This window comes from Lepeophtheirus salmonis, chromosome 13 (assembly GCF_016086655.4).
Source record: "Lepeophtheirus salmonis chromosome 13, UVic_Lsal_1.4, whole genome shotgun sequence".
NCBI lineage: Eukaryota > Metazoa > Arthropoda > Copepoda > Siphonostomatoida > Caligidae > Lepeophtheirus > Lepeophtheirus salmonis.
Genome location: NC_052143.2, coordinates 44,087,423 through 44,111,875, shown reverse-complemented (window position 1 = coordinate 44,111,875; position 24,453 = coordinate 44,087,423). Strand labels below are relative to the sequence as shown.

Here is a 24,453-nt window from a genome sequence, read left to right as displayed (position 1 = left end):
AATGTAATGTTGGCTATGTGGCACGTAGCGCCATCTTGTTGGAAACAAATGTCGTCGATGTCTTCCTTTTCCATTTGGGGAAACAAAAATCTTCCTACATGGCCTGATAGCACTCACCGTTGACAGTAACTCCTTGCTCGTTTTTTCGATTGAGTGCGCTGGACGAACACGGGAACGCGTTGTTTTATCCATTAACGAACCAGTTTTCCGCACAAGCTTCACAAATTTATCCACAAACTGCCTGGAAGCGCTTTATTTCGACCGATGTAATTTTCTTGCAGTTTCCATTTTGGAAGTAAGTCTTCGGTATTTCCCAATTTTTTCGAGTGTAAATTTAATCATTTCGTAAACCGGAGACCTTTTACAAAATATTAGACACAATGAGAATGTTACTACAGCTGTCAAACGTCAAAAAAGTGGTAGTTTAAAATTCAACCGCTAGATGGCCCATGGGGTCAGGATAAAAAAAAGAAGAAGTCATGTCCATAAAAGCTGGCTTTCTTTAATCAAAAATCCCCAGTCAAAAATACAATTCCTTCTTTAATTTTGATTCCAATAATTATCGTTCCCAGGGGTTTGCTCGATTGTCTAAAATAATGGAAAATAGTATATCGTATAAGTACAATGAAAAATAATAAAACAAAGAATACAAAATATTGACAATTTAACACAAAAGACGTAAACAATATATAAAGTCAAATCTGGTTAAAAGGAATCAACTTTTCTTAAGAAATAAAGTGTTTTACTCCATGGAACAGTTGTCAAATTCTGTAGATAAAAATTACTTTTAATTTTAGGTTGTAGGAAGAAAATGGGGAGTTGTAGCACTTTTTGTTTATGTATCAATTACTCAGATTTACAGGGGTGTATGTAGGGTTATATATATATATTTTTTTTTTAAAAACCAAAAATTAATTTTTTTCTAAATATTTTTTGAAATACCATAGCTTTTCTCTAAAAATTTCAAAAATTCACAATCGAGTACAAGAAATTAAAATTTTCGGGAAAAAAATTACTATTATTATATTTTTGGGAATTTTTTTAAAAAATCCAGAGATGTTCACAAAAAATTTAATTTTTTTACAAAACAGAAATCAAAAATAAACATTTTTTCGCATTATATTAAATCTTTCGGAAAAAATTCGAAAAATAAAATTTTTTGGAAAAAAAATTTGAAAATTAAATTAAATTGTAAATATTAAATTTTTAAATATTTAGTCATCTAGAAAAAAGCAAAACCCCATCATTTTTTTTTTTTTGGGGGGGGGGCCTCCAGCTTAACCCTACGGACATCCCTCATTAGGGTTATTATACATTTACAGACAGCGCTAAAATAATATAGATTTTTGTAAGATACAACTGTCTAAAAGACCCTAGTAGATAAGAACAGTTAAAATATTGATTTTAATTACTAAAACAATGAGACTAAATAATTTAGAAATTCCATAATTAGGTTTTTCAATATATTTAATTAGTGATGGATTAATTTAATAGGAATCGGAAATTGGTAGGGTGTTTTTTCTGAAATCGCATCAGGAAAATAATGTTTAATTTGTAATTCTGATTTTGCATTTAATACTGTCATTTAAATATTTAGTACTTTTCTAAATTATGAAGAATTTTTTTTTTTTTAAAAAATAGGCCCCTACCCTAAAAGTTACTCAATTTTTGTTTTTTTACTAGAAAAGGTAATATTTGAAATTTAATTTTTTCCAAAAAATTTAATTTTCTGTAATAACTATGTATTTTGAAAATTTTCTCCACAAAATTGATTTTTTTTAATATTTTATGTTATAATTTGATATCTGATTTTTTTTTATGATAGGGATGGATTTTTGACTTTTTTTTTCAAAAAATTTTAATATTTGAATTTTTTTTACTAATTGTACATTTTTGAAAATTTTCTCAAAAAAAAAAAAATGACTTTTTTACACAAGCTCCCAATGATTAAAAAATTGAAGACACAGTAATCGGATAAGTTCAATTCTACATCTACGCCATAAAGGCATCCATCTTCCAGCTTGATTGGTGCTCATATATTTAAAAAAAAAAACTATATTGGTATTTAAAATATAACTAGAATGGGCACTTGGTGGAGTGCAAACCTCTTACTAGGGTCATTTGTTCTAAATTGGACTTTTGCTATATGATACATATTTATTGAAACTACATAGACACCAATTGGATTCTGTACATCAATAGGTTCCGAAGGTATGGTCAATTTTGTATTTAAAACGTTTTGTGCTACTCGGACCATGAACTTTGATCTATTAAAATTTAATAGCCTCGTATTGTGACCAGGTAGAATCATTTTACAAAGTTATATCAAAATCAATCTGTAACTTTTGCCGTAATCCTGGTGTTATTCATTGTAACACACAAATAAACTTACAGAGGCAAAAATATAACCTCCATTCAAATTCGTTGACGGAGGTGACAAAGCATAGGTATTGAACACTTTATGAATACCTATCTTTGTGTGTCTACATATATGTTTTTATTACCCTATTAATCATATAACGCAATTCAACGAGTGAAAAAAAAATATCAGCTATTAATGTTAGAAACAAGAATTTATTTTGGATCTTTTACTTAAGCCTAGATTAAACGAGCTTAAAAAATTTAAACAAATTTATCGGAGTAAGGAATATTTTCTACTTTTCAATCAATTTTAAATCTACATACGTCAATCATTCAATGAATTAATTCTTTCAATACCCTCCGTGATTGTATCATCGTAGGCAAGATCTCGTGATGGAGATTTTAAGATGGATAAAGATTGGAGTTGTATCCAAAGCTGTATTGGAATCCAACTTTTCCGTGCCCAAGTCAAGCTTGTGTCCTCTTGGTTACAAGTCCTCATGAGCTCCACCCTCTTTCCATCTCCAAATCTGCATCCCAAGATTTTGCCTACGACGGTACTATCAAGAGTTATCTTAGAGAAGGTAATCCTTGATGTTGCATGAACAAACAACATTGCACATATAAGAGGATTGGACTCGAGCCATTGAATTGTACTCAAGTCGTCACTTGATGACTTGAAACTCAACTTTTAGAAGACTTCCAATAAAGTTCATGAATCTTATAAATATTTAGTTACCTATATTGAAGAAATATATATTTAGCACTGTAATTTTGAGAATTCAAAAGTTTGTAACTACTAGACTAGAAGCTTATATCCAGTTTCGCTATCTCCTCAAATAATTTTATCGAACATATTGGCAAGAGGTTGCATAACTCTGATCCAATTCTCTGGCATTTGCAGTTTGGGTTGTTTTCGAGAAGAATGTTTAAAAGACCTCATATGAAAAATTGGATTCACTCCAAACTGTCATCATGACAGAGTGTTACGCTATGAACAAAGCCTTCATCATCTAGAGCTGCCAATCTGTTTGCCAACATGATGATATTATTATTTCTTGTATGTTTAAATTTTATACATTTTTACAAGTATTAAATTTAAACATATCACCAATTGTTTTTCCTGTATTTAATAAAAATCCCATTTTTTGTAATTAAATCATACTATTGCATGTTTTTGTGTCCCGACTTTTAAATACTTTTTTTATTATATCGGGATGGTTCTTCTCTTAAGCTATCTTTAAGGAATTTGTATATATTGGGTTAGTAAATTAGAGACTTTGTCATAAATGTACATAACGTAATGGGTATTGTAAATTCAGGCACTCTTTTCCATTTACCTGATTTATCTTTAATTTGCAAAATAATGGTCGAATTTGAATCCAATTAGCATCTTAAAAGATAAATGACACCAGGTGCATTATTAAAAATTTAAGTTATTCGTTTTAACTATATACTCTCTTTCTATTTTTTCAACAAATAATATAGTATAATAAGATTAGTTTACAAAGTTAAGTATGCCATTTATATAAAAAATGTTATTTGCTAAAATACAAATAAATATGTAGATTTATTTAATAATCATTTGATTATACTTTCAATGTATAACAACGCATGATTTAATAATCAATTCAAATTTCAATTTTATCAATTTCATGGAGGTATGATTCTTATGAGTACAAAGTTTTCTACGAATCTTCATTTTGATTCCATCATCATTAAAATAAATATATGTTTGAGAGTTAGCTCATATCATCTTCATCCATATTATACTCATTTTTCGATCCAAATGCATTTAGGAAGAATGAATTTGTATAGTTTTCAAATATCAAATTTTTAGAGGTACTTGTATATATTACACATTCATAGGGAGTCCCCGGAGCGGATCTTCCATCCCTCCAATCCAATCCTATTAGTCAGAGACCGGACCGGGAATTTAATTCCTCATAGTACAAGAGTAGTTTAACTTTCATTTGCAGACTCACCCATGGATGAATACAAATACGGAATTCGGGATTCTACTGTTAAAAGAGATTTACCCTGATACTTTTTTAGTTCTATTGCCTCATTTTTGGTCTCTTCTTTTCTTTCTAAGGCCCTTTAATAATTGAATAAATTGATCCTATATAGCATGAATTAAAAAAGAAGCTGTATCCTTGAATCATTCTAATGATCTTACAACGATAATGAGCGTTTTTAATTTTGATTTTTTTTAACTTATAGTTCAGACTTTCAGCTATCAAGTAATTTATTTTTACATTTTCTGGATTTATTTATATTCGAGTTTTAAGGCTTTTAAATAGTAAACATATGTTTTCAACTTTAAACAAAAATAACTCTAATTAATGATAAATACATTTTATAAATTGTGTGCGGACCCGCATTGTCTTGATGATGTCTCGTTGTCTCTTATTTACCAATGCTGGCCGCTCCGGTTCAATTGTCAGCCTCAAACGGTCGATTTGTTCACCGTAGATTGCAGAATTAAGCTGATAAAAATTCCTATCTTTTTTATAAATTATATTTTTAACCCCTTGAGATAGTGAAAATGTAATTTAGTGCAAATTTCTCCCTGTGAGACTTCCATTCTCGACACAAGATAATTTGCAACTGAACCGACCAATTGCAATATTGTCCGAAAGTGTTTGTAGTATACAATCACACCTTTACAACAATTTACCGTATGATCCGATGTGATCAATGATGAACAAGACATTCTTGGTTTAAAAAATGGACGGGAAATACGAAATTTCTTTTTCCTTGACATTATAAATGCCCGAAGAGCAAAGAAAAATCATCTTCCTAAAGGTCTGAAGAGAACAATTGTTAGATATATGGACCAAATGGATTTCTAAGCTGTATTGTAATTTATATTTTTATTCTATAACTTCTTTCCCCTCCCCCCCAATCTTTTAAAAACCTTACATATATCTTAATAATCTTTTCTTTAATTTTAATAATTTTAGAAAACTCCATTTTTTTAACGTCATTGACTGGAATTTTTACATTCTACATTCCTATGTATTTGACTAATTTAATTATACGAATAAAAAACTGCAATGATCAGAATTAAATTTAATGCAGAATTTTATTAGAAATAAGATTATTGTTTATAAATTTTGAAAGTCGATTAAAATACGTTCTTTAAAATAAAAAAGTAAAACATATTATTAGAAGGATACATGTATTAGGATTTGAATTATTTGACTTGAAATTGAGTTGTTGGTTTGATGACTTAAAATTTTCCCTTAATTATAATCCTAAAAATTAAGAAAAGCTGCAAAAGTAATTTTATTCATGCTTTTGTGTATATAATTTTATGGAACTAACAATATATATATATATATATATATTTGAACTATGTTAGAAGTCGTTTTTATCGGATATTGATATTTAAATTATAGCTACTTGAGAACTTTTCAAACTAATGAGAACTCTATAGTTATATTACTAAACCATTTTTTGAGAGCAAAGGTCCATGGACAAAGAAACGTCAGGAAATCATTAAGCTGAAAAATATTTGATCACAATACTTTTGGCATAAGTGTTTCTAATGAATAAACACTTTAATTTTCTAAATTAATAAAATGAGTAATTTGGTACTTAACAAACGACTTGTGATTAAATTTGGTCTTGAGGTGTAAAGACTTAACACGAGTTAATTCGTACTCAAGACCAAAGACTTTGTGACATACTTGAGATTTGCAAATTATTGCCTTTGTTTTTCTTATATTATGCTGTACATATATTGGCAAGTCTGTATTAACGAATACACATATATTATCAGGGGCGACCATAGAATTATATTTTTTTTTGGGTGGAGTAGGGGCTTGTTTTTTGGAATTTTGTCGAAAAAAATTTCAAAAAATAAAAAAAATTTGAGAAAAAAAAAATCAAAATCCGTAGTTATTCACAAACAATAGCATTTTTTTTGTATTAAATTTAAAATATTATATTTTTATGGAAAAAAATTACAAAGACTAAATTTAAAATATTATATTTTTATGGAAAAAAATTACAAATACTAAATTTAAAATATTATATTTTTATGGAAAAAAATTACAAAGACTAAATTTAAAATATTAAGTTATTCCTTAAACACTTCAAAAATTCATATATATTCAAAGAAAATTAAATGTTTTGGAAAAAATCATTAAAAAATTAAATTTTTGGGACAAACATTTCTAATTTAAAAATTTTCACTTTACTACATATTTTGCCTGAATGACGAAAAAATTTGTAATATTAAACACAAATTCCTTCATTTGGGGTGGGGCTACAACCCCTCCAGATCACCCCTAGCGGACGCCCCTGATTATAGAAGTAAATCTAATTTCTTGGTTTACGATGTTCTCTGATTTTTCTTCCTAAAAAAATAGGTAATATTATAATATTAAGCTATTGTTCATTTTCAAAAGTTTTAATATCTTATACAGGAAGATAAAAAACAATATTAAGCGTGACTTAATGTCATTTAAATATATATATATTATTACCTTTGTGTGATTCCCCCAAACTTCTTAAAAATTCAGCTAAAATACACACATTCAAAAAAAGTATTTATGTAAATATTAGTGTTGTGCATTAAGCTGGCTCCATAGTGGTACTGGGCTAGTGATATGTTTAGTTATAGTACTTTTTTTTTACCAGGCCATCAGTGATGCATTTATTGATACTATTCAAAATTCACAAGAAACATTAAAAAGTCAACATTACAATAAATAAAATAATAAAACTAAAAAACACCTCACAAAAAAAAAAATCAAGAATTGGGTTAGAAAAATAAGTTGAAGTTTTGGGTCAAGCATTATAGAATTTGTGAAATAATAAATGAATTAAACAACAAAAATAGAACTAGAAATAAAACTCGGTAGAACTCTAAAACCTCGGTTTAAAATCAAATTGAGTTATGTATCACAATTTGTTTGAAAGTTGTGATCAATTATGAATTTTCTAGGTTTTATGTTGCATTGTCTTTTAATCTTGACCTCTTAAATTTAATGGCATCTAACTGTGACCATATATAATCTATGTAACAAGTCCCGCAATCAATTTTTTGTTTTTTCTTGAGAGCTTAAAATATTCTTATTTTCATAAATTAACCCCCCCCCAAAAAAAAAAATAAAATAATAATAATAATACACTCCAAAGGTGCCTAACTAAAATAGTATTGAAACTTAAACTTGCATCGTCATGAGGTGCAGCCGATCCTGTTGATCCACTTGAAGGTACATATAAGTTACCCTTTTTTTGTTTTATCATTCCGTTCAAAAATATATAAAAGTGTCAAATACCGATACTAATATTAGTACCGAATTAAGTACAAAAATATGGTGCAATAGATCTAAGCTTATTGCTTTATTGTCAGTATAAACATAAATAAACCTAATAATTACACACTTTAAACCTAAGTTTTATGCTTTTTATGCCCCAAATATTAGACAAGATATTAAAATCCACCGTTATATTTGGGGGAAATCTTTATTATTATCCTGTCAATTAAATAAAGTCCACCCAAAAATATTTTTTTATAGATATTAAAAAGTTTCAAAGACATTATAAACACATGTCTCTACATGATGACAAAACTAAATAGGAATACTGTTAAGTTCTGTGTCAATTAGTAATAATGATGTATAGATCTACAAAAGACTTCATTTTGTAAAGTTATAGTATACAGGGTGGTGAAAACTTATATTGACACAGTTTGAGCATTATTCTTGAATGCTGTATATTATTCTTGGACTCATGAGAAATTATTCTCTTGAACTCCATGAGCTCAGGTTCGGTACTCGGTCCTTCTTAGGGTACAACCCCTTTTGACCAATTAAAGTAACATTAAAAACATATGGAACCACGTAGGTCAATGGAGAACACACTCGGGAGAAGCTAATTTCTGGAACTCAATGTCTCCAAGCTCACGTCTTAGTCGTTCCTAGTGAAGAAAATATGCACAATGTACCGGGGGATTCATTGAAATCTGAATACTTACTATTTCAATAATTAATTGAAATTAGTTCATATTGTTCATATATTAAAGCATAAACAATTACATCAAAAATAAATTTGAGCACTCTAGCTTACGTACAAGTCAAGAAAATAACACGTAAACATCATCGCCGAATTTCCATTCGCACAATCCAAGCAGTTGGGGTCCATGCCATAAGCAAGTCCGAAAAGTTAAAGGGGAAGAATAGCTCTTTCAAAAAGGCCACCCTGGATCCGGAAGAATTAAAGTAAACAGGTCAAGCCAAATCCCTCAAGTGTATGATGGCATATGCAAAAGATCTCGAGGTTTCATGCCAAACTGTCCAGGGAGCAATCAAAACCTTAGTAGGCTGGAGAGGCCACTTTTGACACCAGCAATCTAAGAACCCCATCTCCTTCATTGCAAGACTATTCTGAAAGGTTTGTGAATAAGTCTTTTGAACTTCTTTTTTTAACTTTTGGCCCCTACAGCCCTTACGCAAACTCCTTCGACTACATCTTTTGAGTAAGATGTCGAGGGGAAGGCCTGCAGAGTATTTCATCCAAATACCAAGGTATTCATACTCCTCTCAGCCAGTAATGGTACGCCTTGACAGAGGAACACATCTGCAGTGGGTGGTAGACCTTCCATTATCGCCTGGAAATAATTAGTTTTCACCCGATAGATGAATGTTTAGAAATATTTATAATGAATGAACCAAAAATAAATTAATTGAAAATGAATGATAAAAATTTGAATAATATATATTTTCTTGATATTAAAAGAAAGAAGATTAAATCATAATTTACAAAAAAAAAAAACATCTACGTCTTTCAGAAAAATATAATATAAAACATAAAAAAAATAAAAGAAACACAAAAGTGCCGTGTTCATTTATCCATAAAATTAAGTAAAATATATTTCCATGGCAGCAGAGCCCTTCGGAAAGCAATAATGCTAGGCATGGTCCTAGGTAACCTGTCACGCCGTTAATCATAACTAGGATTTCTTAAGGCAGGCAAAACAGTAAAGACTTGAGGCCTCTCCACATCCCGAAACTCTCCCAACTCGACTCTGCAATTTCTGGGCGTATGAAGGACATGTTTCCGGTGTCGGTTGTACGAGGTCTGTTAAAAAAAATAAGATGACTGTTTTTTTTTGTGGGAAAAATTAACTATTTAGTAATATTTAGGTTGTCTCCTGCAAAGTGATCCACATCAGATACAATACACTTGTGCCACCAATTTTTCAATCCTCGAAGCACATATTATTAACACTTTTCGGTATAGCCTTAAACTCTTCCAGCGATGCAGTTTTTATATCCTCAATCGTAGAAAATCTACGTCCTCTCATAGGGCTCTACATTTTTGGGAACAAGATAAAGTCACAAGGGGCTAGTTATGACCCTTTGAGCAAAACAGGATCCTCATAAACGTCTGTCAACAGCACATGAGCAATGCTCATGTGACGATTCTCTTGAGCAAAATTAAGAAATTCGGAACCTACTTCGGTGACACTTGTCTCATGCTCAAAACGTTCGAAAAAGTTATATATCACAATATGGGTTTGGAGCACTTAATTTTATTTTTTACGCAAAATTTGATGCAATTTCTTTTATCTATATTTTCAATAGCAAAAAGTGCCAAACACGAAAGATAATTTTAACTATTATGCCTCTTACAAACAAACTAAACATATTATGTAGCTGAAACAGTAAGTAAAGGGGGTTTCAATAGGGACGCTCACATTTTACGTTGATAGGTGTCGAAAACGACGTCATATTTGTTATTGTTTCTTTAACAGCTGTGCTCAGAAATAATTGAAGTTTTATCATGGAGCAGTACACACTCGAGCAACGCTTGTAAATTATTAAAATTTATTACAAAAGTGGTGAGTCTTTGATCAAAAAAAAAAAATATCATACAAATATGTTAACTATTTCTAGACAAAATACAAGCATTTATTTTTGATATCAATAGTAAAGCTTCATACTAGAGCAGAATCAACTCTTTTTTTTTGTAGGAATCTCTCCTTCTATATAGAACAATTAATATATTCAATGTTTGAAACTATAAATTTACTTTTAGATTCAGATAAAATGCTCTAGATGTGAATTATATTATTAATAATTTGTTAATTAGGTACTACAAAAATTTAAATGCAATTTTACTTTGACAATTTTTAAAGCCTTAGATCATTCTTCATTCATGAATACCTGAAGAAGTGAACTTGTTTGTTCTCCAAGAATTAGGACCAAAGGAAGATACTTCTAACTTAATCAACCATCTCAAGATATACTCTTAGTCTTATTCGGAACTCAGTATTCTACGAGGGACGTCGGGATGAAAATTCATCCGAGAAAAACTACAAGGTTTCATAAGAGAAAAGATTGGACTCTTTCCTTTGGAAAGGGTATTCCAGGATAAAAACAATGGAGAGATCCATTTATGATGACTAGACAATTTTAAATTCAAAATATACCTAATAGTAATTACAAATTATTTTATTTGAATTCCTGCGAAGTGCGATATTATTTATGTGATGATTTTATTTATTACGGGGGTATGACGTCATTATTAGGAAATTGGAATTGCACACAATATAAGATTATGTTTCATATTTGCTTGCACACCCCCTAAAAAATGGGATCACTCAAAAAATACCAAATCAAACTAAAGTTCTTCGAGGTCCTTATTTTTTAACTAAGTATCTTTTTTTTAAATAAAAATTGAATCCTTTTCTATAATATGAGCTATTTAACTCCTTATCACTATGAATGATGAATAAGTTATAATGATCTCATCATTTTTTCAGCCTAAAAAATGGAAATTTGTCGAGTTCAGAAGAGAATACAAAATCAATAAAAACACTTTTATAATCATAACATACCTTTTTGCATCAGTTTGATTAATCGTACTTCAATTCGGTGATTGTTTTAATGATGAAAAATGTCTCTGAACGATAATAGTTTCGAATGACTATAATCTCAAATATTTCTATAAGCAAACAACCCAGAGAAAAACTGAGATCAGTTCTGGATTTAGTGCTCAAAGATAAATTATATTCTTGGTTTAATTTCATTGGTGAAAATTTGGTGTTCCCTTGTGTAATTATCCTGGGTACAATAATTCGTCCTATCCATCCAACATAAACCATTTATGTAAATTAGCTTTTTTGGGACGCTTTCCAATACCAAATACGCTTTTAGTACCTTCAAGCTATTTAAAATATCAAAACTGACCTTTTAATTATCCAAAGTTGGTTAATTTCAAATAAATTCAGAGGTCTTAATTTTGAAGATATAAGTTCCAATTTTTTCGTGTGACTTCATTTGAAACTTAACTTAGAAAATAACCATTTCCTTGAGTTTAAAATAAAACAACGTATACCTCCGAGAGACAAAAATCATAATACTTATTTTTTTTGTTTGTCTAGAGCCATAAATACAAATGTTCCTTCATTTTTTTTTTCATATAAAAATTCTAAATGAAGGAAAGCTTTAATTCAAAATGACTGCATGTTATTTTAGTAGAAGTACTATTACAAATAAGTACTTTTTCAAGGTAATTAGAATAATACCAGAAGCAGAGGAATATTGCCACCTATAAGCCTAATTTTTACTAAATTTTGAACAAAAGAGGTTATTTATAGGTAACTAAATCTATGAAACTCTTGAAATTGCATGAAATCAATGAGGTTTGTCTTAAAGACAATTTAGTTTTTTACTTTTATTATTCAAAGGCTTAATTTACAATATTATCCTTCTTATGACGTCATTTTTGAATACCATTTAATTGAAAATAAAAAAGGATTTTTAAAATTCATATTTATCTTTAAATTTTGACAAAAACAGTCTCATCATTATTTGCATTCATAAACTCATTATGAAAAAAAGATTTTATATTTTCCACAAAACTTAGAGATTGTATCAAACGAATGTGAGCTTTTTAAAAATTAATAAATCATCACAGAATGATTTCGAGGCTATCTAGAAACTTTGATGGACCTATGTATGTTTAGGAAGTTGTTTGAAAGATCAAAGCAATACTAATAAACAGTAACTTTTAATATAAATAATACATAGTTTTTTTTTTTTAATTGTGCAGCAGAACTCTCAATGATTGATAATGATTCTTAATACTAAATTATGGAGATATAAATTTATGGAAACACTGAAAATTTTATCCAAAGAAGACTTTGAACCAAGAGAAAAAATGTGAAACTAAGGTACTTTTGTCTTTAAAAAAATAAAAATCTACTTTATTTTCCTTCTACGCATTTTTCTTTTTTCAAAGTCCATATTTGGATAAAATTTGATGTATACTATATCCGACAATTTTCTTTCGAGCAATTTTTCTCCTCGGGCAATATTCCTAGTAGCCTTTTACAACTATAATGTCCAGAACGTTCTGTTGTCCGCATATATCCTGGATTCACAACCTAACTTTCAGAATACTTTATTTAAAGATATTTACTTAGCATATTCAATATTTTAATCTCTATCAATCAACAAAAGTTGCACTCCTGCGTATTTATAAAAACATCAACTCTTGTTTCCTTCAATCTAAGAGGATGTCTTATTAAGGAAATTAGGTCATTTAATTATGTGACGATGACATACAATTTGATTATTCAAGTAGCTTATACAATTTGACTGAATTGAGTTAAATATCTGTTCTTTTGCAAAAATTCTTGATATTTGTAATGTAAAAGTTTTTAACAATTCACCTTGGTTAAGTTAAGAGCCATTTAATGACTAAAAATAATTTATGAATGTATGAAAACACGTCACTGGGTGTACTGAATATAGTCATCCCAATTCATATAACAATACAGTATAAAAAAATAAAGGTAATTTTTATACGTTTACAGAAAAAAACTCCATAATAATCATAGATGGTTTCTACCATTATTATTTGGATATTATTTTACCAATAGTGACAGAAGTTATTTCATTATTTATTTCGATAAAGCATTTTTTGTGAGCCGATTCCATATCTTGCCAAACAGATTAAGTTGTCAACAATGATTTACACATCGTAGTCTCTATTTAGTTTATAATAAATATCCTTATCTCCTGATATAACTGTTTTGATTGTATTGTTTTGTTTATTTCTCCTCCTTTATAGTACATACAAATATGTACACAAATTATGGCAAAGAATGTTTAAAAAAATACATGTAGGGCTCGAATACTTTACATTCCAATTTTTATCTACGTATAAAGAATTTGTATCATTTCATATAGTTTTTTTCTCATTCATTTTGTTATAGGTGGGTAGGCAGGAAATATCTGTAAGTAGATTCTTTTTTAGAAGAAACTAATTCACACTTTCCAAATATCCAGAGGTTGTTTATTATTTTTAATTTACTTTAATTTTAAACACACGTATGCAATCTCCTAATCACCAGGGCTAAGAAGACTACTGAGACCATTTGCATCTCCATCCCGACTAGTTACAACATCACGTAGTCCATTACAGTCCATATTCCAGAAGAAACAAAACTTATGCAGGAACAATATGGCTGATTTTTGGTCTGACCTCAACCCTTTGGACTTACCAGTTTGTGGAGCCATGGAGAATAATGTCCACACCATCATCATCCAAATTAGGATTCGCAAAGATTTGACATCATGAAAGTTGAATAAGTCATAAACACGGTATTCTTTGTCAAGAGCTGTTAATTTATTTGCCGGGTGTGTACAAGATGTTGTTGCAATTAAAGGAGGACATTTGTCTTGAATTAAAAAAGCCAAATATAGTATTTAAACACATCTTAAATTGATTTTGAGTTGTCTCTTCTTGATTGCAAAAAAAAAAAAAAAATACTCCTACAAATTATGGATCACCACTCTGCGTTTACGATTTTATTGTTGTGGTAAGCTAGTATTTTGGTGGAACTGGGATATTGACACATATAAACTGTATAATACTAAACTTGCATTGAAACCGTTATTTAAGTCAAAAATATTGTCAAAAAAGAATAGGAGCTGAGTCAGTTTACTCCAAAACAAAAAGAAAGTAGTTAGCTTACATACATTATCTAAACTCTATTTATTGCATTTGTTAAGACTTTTGAAATCTTGTAAAGTGTTGAGAGCTATAAAAATGTTGTGGATTTTTTTCAAAATTGTATCCATTATAAAAGAATATAACTTTACTCTAAAATAAATAATGAATACCAATTTTGTTTATTAATGTGTCAGAGTGGAACAAAGTACAATATAAATATCCATACCAATTTTGGTACTGAAACTGATGCGCTAAAATTGATATTGTAATACTACTATGATATGCATTGAATTTATGTCACTCGAAGTCACATGGGAAGTTAGTTATTTATAATAAATGAATGAAACTTTTCTCTATTCAACATAAATAGCGTAAAGTAAAAATACGATTATAATTCTGTCATTTAGGAGTAGATAAACTCTCTTTTTCATGCTTTTCAGTGCTCTAAATCATTTTTTTTTTTAAATGTGTTAACTTTTATGAGGATAATCTGATTTTCTACCTTTTTTTTTTTGTCTCTTGGGTCCATATTCTTCTTCGTTTTGTTTGCTAAATCCCAAATTTAAAAAAAGGAAAGGAACTGTTTAAATATTTAAAGAAATAATAAAAAAATTATAGATTATCTATAAGAAAAAATAAACTAATACATATGTATGTTGCTTATATATTTTATCCAACTTTTAAATTTTATGAGTCGATTTAGCAAAATCAAACCGTACTTCTACATATTAATTCTAATATAAATTGCACACGTTATAGTCGATACTCACTGCATTTATCCCCACTAGTCGAAATAAATAGATTAAATATTTTGTTTTGTTTAAAATGATGTTACAGGACCTTTAAAAATCCAGGTGGACCGAGGTTAATAAATATTGGGTAATTGCATTTAGCCCTTTTTGGAACTAATAGGTGGAATTCAATTCAACTACACATTTTCAGGGGAAAAAATCTTCAGCATGCTAATGTTATCAAATTTAATTAATAACTAAAGTGTAAGATTAAAATATATCATTCAAATAAAAATTAGTTAGGATTTCTTTACTCAAAAAGTATTTGCTTAACTTTCTCAATTGGAAAAAAATAGCAATTTTGACTAAATTTTTTAAATCGAAATGGCTAAATGGGAAAGCTACAGAATCGATTATATAACTCAGCATATGCAATCGATGCTGAGTTATACAAATTAACTTGTTTCAAAATTTATCAACTTTAATACAGTGTACAATGTATTGGTTGGTATACGTCAACCGAAAAAGATAATGCATGCAACAAGACATCAGATAGCAAATATTCCCTGGACCCATCACTCTATAAATGAGGTCCAAAATTGTAAATTGCTCTATTGAGGTTATATGTCAGGTCAGGAGGATCATTAATAGCGGTGAAAACTTCTCCCGGAAGACAGTAAGTGGAGAACACAACGAGATTTCACTGATTGGCTGTTGTGGCTGTGGTTGGGGGCCAACAAGTACCAAAAAGCGATTAAATAGATTATGAAGCCCTGGTTGGATGCCAACTATACCGAATTGAATTACTATTGGCAACCAAACTCAGCACATAAGGCCTACAAAGTTCCCCACTCCTATGTTGATTCTCTGATGGCCTCTGTGGAAAAGGAGTGGCGGATAAGTCCAATGACTACTTTATCAAAGTGTGCAAGGCCTTCAGGCGCAGACTGGAGGCCATGTTGGCCGCAGAAGAAATAAATTTTAAAATATAAGTCTTGATATTAAATGTATGGTGTAATTATAATACAAAATTACTCAAGGGCAATTGCTACTTGTAGGCACACTTCCCAACTGGTACATGGCACACTCATATTTATATTATGCTTATAGAAAAAAAGCACGAGGTTAATAAACCATTTGCAACAAGTCTTTAAATACATACACTTGCATACCTTTGCCAAACCATTGACAAATATATATATTTTTTCTGCATTGCTTTTATTTATTTATTACTTAATTGTTTTTTTGGCTTACACACGTAGTTTGTCTACTTTTAATAATTAAATTATAATTGTAACATAAAATATGTATCATAAAATATTTTATTTATTGATATGCACATAAAAATTTCATTAAAATAAATATTAAAATGTGTTTTATGTAGACATATGCTTATGGCAATCCTAATATTTTGTTTTGATGTATACAAACTTCATTCATTCAAAAATATATTGTAAAGAAAGAATAAATGATATATATTACACAACCTGTAGAATATATTTATTTTTTTTTGTTCTGCAAGTTTGTCAACAGTTTTTATTTTGTCAAAAAAAAAATGTTAAAAAAGTCCAAAGAAGCTAACAAAGGATTTGACATACTTCAATGTTTTAAAGTGTGGGATTTTTATATAATATTTTTTTCATTTTGAAGGGGGTTGCGTTTCTATATACCAATGTCTCTGTCCTTTTTATTATTGTAGTAGGTACCCTCTATCCAATGTTGCTTACATCATATATATTATGTATACGTAGTAATCACAATGTTATATGTAATAATGCACACCTTTTTATTCATTCTTCTTCTTCTTTTTGAATGCCCCCGTCCCCTTTATTCCTCCTCTTATTATTTTCTTCTTATTATTCTTTCCGGCATTTAAGAATGAACATTTTTCTGAATGAAAAGATCCGCCGCGCAGTCTCAAAAGGACATAGAGACGCGGGGGCCTATGAAATATATAAACAACAAGAAAATAAAAGGCGTGGGAGAGGGGCTGAGAGGTTCCCTCTTGCTAAGGCCACTTTTTGTACCAAGCCACTCACTGTCTCGTAAAGGAAAGCAGTAAATTCACCCTCCCCCCTTATAAAAAGAGAGAGAGAGAATACATACATTCATACTACACACACACACACACACATAAAAATGAATGAACATATTACTACTATTTGTTTAAAATCTAAGAAACTCATTCAAAAAAACCAACCAACAAATACATGCCTTATAAAAAACACACGCAGGGCACACTCATCCATAAATAAAAGAACTACTACTACCCATCATCATATTAACTGATAAATAGAATTTGATTTAAAATTTATGTACATTGGCTCAGCTTCTTCTATTTTGTGGATGTAATTTTCATCTTCTAAGAAACTGTAGGTGGTGTGTAAAGTGATTACACTTTTTTTTACGGGCGTGCGCGGACGTAATTTCGTACAAAAACAAAAAAAACATCTCGAAAGATGATAGAACCAAGATATTCATCATCATTTGGGCAACAGACCAAGATCCCTTAACACATAGTCTCCACATCAACACAAACTCTTATTAGAACTCTCTCTCAACATTATATACTTATTTTGTTTTGTTACTAATATTCCTATTCACACGGCAAAAGCAGGCGTTACAGAAACAAATAGCGTTACCTTTATGTATTCTTTGATTATATGGATAGAGACAGTGTTATTTTATTCAAACCGGAGCATTTCTCATCATCTACGTCTAGAATATGTGAAACCAAAACTCTGGACTAGGAATTGAAAGTATACATATCCTTCAGTATATTAGCGAAGTAACCATCAAACTCAATCAATTTTATCACAAGGAGAACTACATGCAAACAAAGAGTGACTACTGATTTCTTGTACTTGTTACATCAATGTTGTTACTTTCATAAACATTAACCAAGAAAAGCAAAAAAAAAAAAAAAAAAAACAATCATTGCAATGTCAAGAACTCTAATCATAAACCCAATTTGTACTTGATTCTGCCATATCAAACTTAACATTTCATTCATATCATAGACTCATGTTCTGTTCATCTCTATCTCGAAACATTTTGATCTGGCTTTGAAATTATTGACTTTCAAGGTATGTAACTAATGTGTTATGCTCTTTTGTAAATAACAACCCTCCCCCCACCTCCCATAAATTAATATTTATCTTTCTTTATTATGTGCACTTTAAAAGATTTCACATTATTGCTTCTTTTGTCATTAAAAACTTACTTAAAAGTTTCATTCACCCTCTAAAATATGTTTCTACAACATAATAATAATATTTCATAAAACTAACTTTTTCATAGTCTTGTTATAATGTACTTAATGAATAATTTTTCCAGAACAATAAATATATTTCATATATCTAGGGTTACACTATGAAATTTTTTGTGCGGGGGAGCAATTGAATATAAGTACTACACAGGGTAGATAAAATAGGCTAAAAAGTATATATTTGAAATCCATTTAATTTGTTTACATTGTTTTTATATTTAATTTGTGTTGTAAATGATTCAGACATTTAAAGTGAGGGAAACCCCTTTTTATAAAAGAAATTGAAGCAATTGATATTTTTTTTTAAATTGAGGATTTTCAAAAAAGGGTATGTATACATATGTTAGAATAATGTACATAAAGATATTAATACTTTCATAAAACCTATAAAAAATTTATTTGTTTCTTCTATGAAATTCTGAAATTTAATTAAAATCATTTACATAAGAACAAGTTCAATTAATATTTTATCCATTTCTGTCGTCGCTTGAAATGAAGAGAAACAAAAGAATACATTCAAGCATATAATTGCGTAGCTTTGTAGGTACAGTATTACCTTTCCGATAGTGTATAGATTGCATATATTAGTTAATTCGCCATTACTTTCCTAGGCCCTTTGCAAACACTTATTTCTAACAATTTGTGTGTATTATTCAACTCAACCCTTTTTTCTCCTCCTTCTTTACCATAAATTTCTGATTTATCTTAATTATCCATTGAATATTTTCCCCTGGCTTCCTCTAAAATATCCTAAAAGTTACAATCACTTCATTATTCAATGTTTTTGTGTGCTAAAAAATGTTAATATTGCATTAAAATTGACTTGTATTGATGAAAATAAAAGAGATACAAAGTAGAAAATGCTCCATTATACATTGATATGAAGTATTTTGCAAGGAAAAATCAAATCAGAAAGAGTCATAGTAGGACTTTTTGTGCAGGTTTTTAAAGACCCAGGAAAGTATTCACATTTGAATATGAACGGAAAGTAAGTAAGGGATTTGTGCCTTTATTGAAAACTGATATTCAACGCTCATTTATAACTTTAGCTAATAATTTAGGTAGAAATATTATAATTCAAATATATTTCAAACGATGTAGAATTAATTCATTTTTCTTTGGTTTATGGACATAAATGGTTTTGTATACATATATATTAGAGATGTAGAAACCCCCAATTGCGCTTTTGTTTGAATCCTAATTATAGATACGTCATCATTTTTTGTTATCCTTCTTTCTTTCAGATATAAACCAAAGCTTTCAAATCCTTGCCTTATACATACATATATGTAAGACTCAAATCATAATCAACTACAAACTGATCTCGACCTATTCCATTACAAATTATCTTTATTTTTCTTCCTTGTGCTTTTATTTTTGGATCCTATAATTTTGTACATTGCTAAAGGAGAAAATATGTTGATTATTCCATTATATTTATTGCTGTTACATTCCACTTTTGTTGTGAGTAGAAGTGCATTCTACTTCAGTAATCGTTCACCTTATCTAAGAAGAAGTGGGTCATCTGGTAGCAACAACTACTATGTGACACCCTCGCCAGCTTCAACACCTACACCCCCTTCTCCATCTCCCTTGCTTTCAAATAACATCATATACTCCTTTTCGCCTCTTGATGAAGAGACTATGAAAAAGTACGGCCACAGAAACACTCGAGACACTGAATGGCCTGCAGAATCAGAAGAGGACAGAAGGCTACTAGAGAAATTTAGTAACCCTAATTTTAAGGAAGAGCCCTCTTGCCATGAGCTGAAGCGAATGTGGAAAATAGCGCGCAAAATGCAATTAAGAGACACCACAAGGGATAATCGGCCTTTCTTCTACAATACAGTCACCTCTCCTAAATTGGATTTGCAAGACGAGGATGACCTCAACAAAGAGGAGTCCAATGCTCTTCTATTTACATCCCCTAAGAAAATGAAAACGGATCGACGGCGTTTATCCGTGATCCCCTCGAGGTCTTCTACGGAGTCAATTCAAAATGACGATGATGAGGACGAGAACAAATCTCGGGTGTATGGCAAAATATCTCAATATCAACCTACGACAAAAGTACATGACCCAACAAACGATATCTACAATATACTACGTTCTCGAAAAGAGCGCCAAATAAATCATTTAAGATCCTTGCGTATGAGAGCGAACCAAAATGAAATTCCAAACTATGGAAATATTCGTTATTACGATGCTCCTTCAAAATCCTCTCCTTCTTCTTTTATGGACAAACTTCGATCCAAACTAAGAGATGACAAAGGATTGCCCACTCTATCGTCTTCTTCGTCAAATGATGACAGATCTTCAAATGAATTTGATGGATTTATTACTCAAGAAGAGCCTTCAATCACGCAGTCTCCTCGACCCTTCGAGAAACTAAGGTTACAATTACTCTCTGGAGACAAAGAAAATGATGATGACAGAATGGTTGCCTTTGATAGCATCAAAAATAAGTTATTGAATAAAAGCATCAAACAACGCATGATTGATCAATCCAGTAGAGGAATCCGACGTAAAAATTCAAAGAAACGTCGTAAAAATGTAAGAAAGTTTTTTTGTCTTTTTTCCTTTATTTCTCAGAAAAATATTCTCACAAAAGTATGCAATTAAAATTCTAACTCAGGCTTAAAATTAACAGCAGTCAAGCATTAAAATGACTTAGAGCAGCATAGTTTGTGCTTTATTTATGATTGTATGAACATTCATTCAAAAACTCTACGACACATTGACTCTCTCTCTCTATATATATATACATTATTAATGTAGTACTTATCAAATACTACGCTATTTCTGAAGGAATAATAAGTTTATATATATGCATTAAAAAATGAGGAATTACTACGAAATTTGTATGTAAAAAGTATATATATATTTAAAAGACATTTTTGAATAACTGAAAAATTAGATTATTCTTTTACTATTAAATGAGGGGAATAACTAACAGAAAACTAAAATGAATAAAATATGAATGAGGTCATGCAGGGGTTACTAGAATCTATATTATCAAATAGCATGTAATTAATTTGTATGTTTTTCAACAATTTTCAATTAGTTTTCATAATAATGTAAAATTAAATCTTTTTACACGTAAACTGCATTCACAGTGTAATGACTATAAATAATTCATTGTAACTTTTAAGATTATATTTAAATAGCAGAGTGTTGGATAATTACATTAAATGTGGAGGAAAAAAACGGAGATAACTTTTATTTTAGTCCTCCAAAAGGAAAAAATAAATATGGGGGGGGCAATCCACCCACGCAGGCTTTTTATTCATTTATATTAAAGATTAGTTTTTAAAAGTTAACTCTCTTGTCTTTTGTCGAGCAAAAGAAAGCTTTTTATATGTATATAAGTGTATAATAATCATCACAGGTTTGTCACATTAAATGAATAGAGAAGGATCCGGTTTGAATGAAACATTATCATCTTTAAAAAATCATTTCACTTCTATTAATATATCAATTTTTATTTCTTTTATTCACCAACACCCTAACTTAACTAATACCACTAAAAAAAGCTAATACAATTAATGAAGATAAGGGAGGCAGAGTTGAGACGAGAATACTTGAGAAATCTCTATGAGAGGATTACGGATGAAGAAGAGGTAATTCAATTTTTTCTACAAAATGAAGTGATTGTCCTTCCTTTTTTTTCTATCCAGTGACACTCTTTTTTAATTTTTTACTATAGAAAAGAAGGAGAAATAGGAAAAACCGTAGAAATGGTCGACATAAAACTATGAGACGGATGCAGGACTTGAGAAAATCTAATGAGGGTGTTATCAAATATGAAGAAGAATGAATCATCATCCATATAACGAACAATCCGTGATTATCATCGTTTTTATCCATGAAGCTTTCAATAACCAAACAAAACAAAAGAAAAAAAAAGAAGAATTTCGTGCTTTCAAGACTTCAAACGACTTGGCTTTCACGGAGTGACTTGACAAAAACACACATACCTTTATAAATATTCATTTTTCATAATAAATTATTCTACTTTTTTTTTTTTTTTTTTTTGACAGACAAACATAGTCATAATCAATAGTGTGTATTTGCATTACCTACTTACATGCACGGCCGATAACCTTGAGGACCCTGAACGTAAGATATCACAATCAAACACACTTACAAAAACATAATCAAATCTTTGAAGGTAAGGAAATTAGGACAACGTGATTATCCCTCCTTCCTAACTTAACTTATTAAATATCATATTTTTGGGGGATTCATATCAATACTTACTACATATTTTTCTAATCCCTTTATTGTTCACCAATCTTAAACGAATATTAAAAAAGTATATATATCTTTAGCACATATAACTTTTTCTTTTAAAAAAAGTCGTATATATAAAGGATGAGCCTTAGATTTTACGAAAAAACAAAAAAATAAAATCATCGTAGACACAATAGTTATTTTTTTAGTCTTTCCAAAAATAATAATTTATTTATTTCAGATGTATATAAAAAATATCTTTGATATATACATATTTTTTAGAATTTTTACATATAATATTTGTTTAAGTAATCTGTTAATAAAATATTCACAAAAATGTCTTTAAAAGCAACTTCTATATAATACATGTTCAGATAAAGATAAATATTTTTCCCTTCCACCCCTTTCAATCATTTTTTGAATTTTCAAATCTTCATATATCATAACGCCCAGTTAAGGAATTTTTCTTTTTTAATAGAAATTTAATAATTGAAAATTAATTTTTCGATTTTTTTGCCCAAAAATTAAATTTTCTGTAATTAAATTATTACAGAATTTCCTCATAAAAATCAATTTAATTTTTAACTTGTTTTGCAAAAAGTTTAATTTTATGGCCATAGATTTTTGAAAATTTTCTCCTAAAAATTTAATGTTTTGAAATTTTTTCCTCAAAAAGTTAAGTTTTTCTAAAAGTAGCAGATTTTTGAAATTTTTCTCTATAAAAATTTATTTTTGGAGAATAGCTTTGGATTTTTGAAAAAAAAAATCCAAAAAAATTTTCTGTAAATATTTGAATTTTTTTTTCAAAAAATTTAACAATAGATATTTTTCCCCAAAAATTAAAATATTTGAAATTTAATTATTGAAATTTCTTGTGAAATCGTCGATTTTTGATTTTTTTTTTGAAAAAATTAAAAAATTTGGATTTTTATTTCAAAAAATTCCCAAAACTAAGCCCCCCCCCCTTAAAAACGTATATAATCTTGCGGACGCCCTTGTATATATAAGGGCTTGTCAACAAACTAATATGTAATTCAGGGCTTTCAATACTATTCACATGAATGATGGATAAATAGTTTTTGTCCTTCTCCAAATTAGCTCCTCCTCCTCTGAATCAACCAAACATGGTTGGTAGACTCCTAGTCCCTGATATCATCATCAGTATTATATCATTTATATCATATACATATATATTCATGAGCAAAAAGTAATTCTATTTTACATATTTTTGCCCTCTTTTTGTAATTCATTACTTTATGAAAACTCATTTTATTTGAAATCCGATTTAAATAATCAAAAAATATATCATTATATACATTTTTAGGAACTCTCGTATTATAATATTTTAATCATGATTCCTTTCGATTAATAGTTAATTATTTTATTTTTTTCCCCAACATATCAATTTTTGTGATTATAAATATTTCTTGTTGTTAAATTGACGATAAATCCGTATTTTTTTTTTTTTTTTCAATATAATGTTTCATTATACACATTAAAAAATATATATTTTTGAGAAATAATGTTACTATTCGATGCTAGATCAAAAATATAAAAAATATATAATTAACCAAGTCTATTATTTTTAAAATATCAATAACTACCGGGCCGTGCAAAATTATTTACCGATGATGTAAATATACTTTTTAAGAGGTTTTGTGGCAACCAATCTGATTGTTTCGTATTTTTACTGTTAAAATAAACAAAAATCCTTCCTGTGAGAGCGTAACAACTTCCACACGTGAGACCATGTCCAATCAGGAAACAAAGAGGATCGAAATTGCAGCCCTCCTCCGAGCGGGAGTGCCTCATAACAACATTAAGGTACAGGTTGGGGCCACGTTGAAGACAATTTACAATATTTCCAAGCGCTTGGAG

At 29.4% G+C, this 24,453-nt stretch overlaps 1 protein-coding gene across 2 annotated transcripts; it reads left to right on the top strand.

The window, feature by feature from the left end:
* Positions 1-17,258: 17,258 nt before the first annotated feature.
* LOC121128288 (uncharacterized) lies at positions 17,259-24,145 on the top strand. Of its 2 annotated transcripts, XM_040723868.2 has the most exons (4): positions 17,259-18,160; positions 19,587-20,895; positions 21,876-21,962; positions 22,049-24,145. In XM_040723868.2, exons 2-4 carry the CDS (start codon positions 19,759-19,761, stop codon positions 22,157-22,159), a joined length of 1,335 nt encoding a protein of 444 aa, XP_040579802.1. In that variant the 5' UTR covers positions 17,259-18,160; positions 19,587-19,758; the 3' UTR covers positions 22,160-24,145. The 2 variants fall into 2 exon arrangements, with proteins under 2 accessions (XP_040579802.1, XP_040579803.1); XM_040723869.2 differs by lacking the exon at positions 21,876-21,962.
* The last annotated feature ends 308 nt before the right edge of the window (positions 24,146-24,453 follow it).

Coding starts and splice junctions, on each gene's coding strand:
- LOC121128288 (XM_040723868.2), top strand. CDS start 19,759: ATGTTGATTATTCCATTATATTTATTGCTGTTACATTCCACTTTTGTT. Junction 20,896..21,875: donor CAAAGAAACGTCGTAAAAAT/GTAAGAAAGTTT, acceptor CACTAAAAAAAG/CTAATACAATTAATGAAGAT. Junction 21,963..22,048: donor GGATTACGGATGAAGAAGAG/GTAATTCAATTT, acceptor TTTTTACTATAG/AAAAGAAGGAGAAATAGGAA.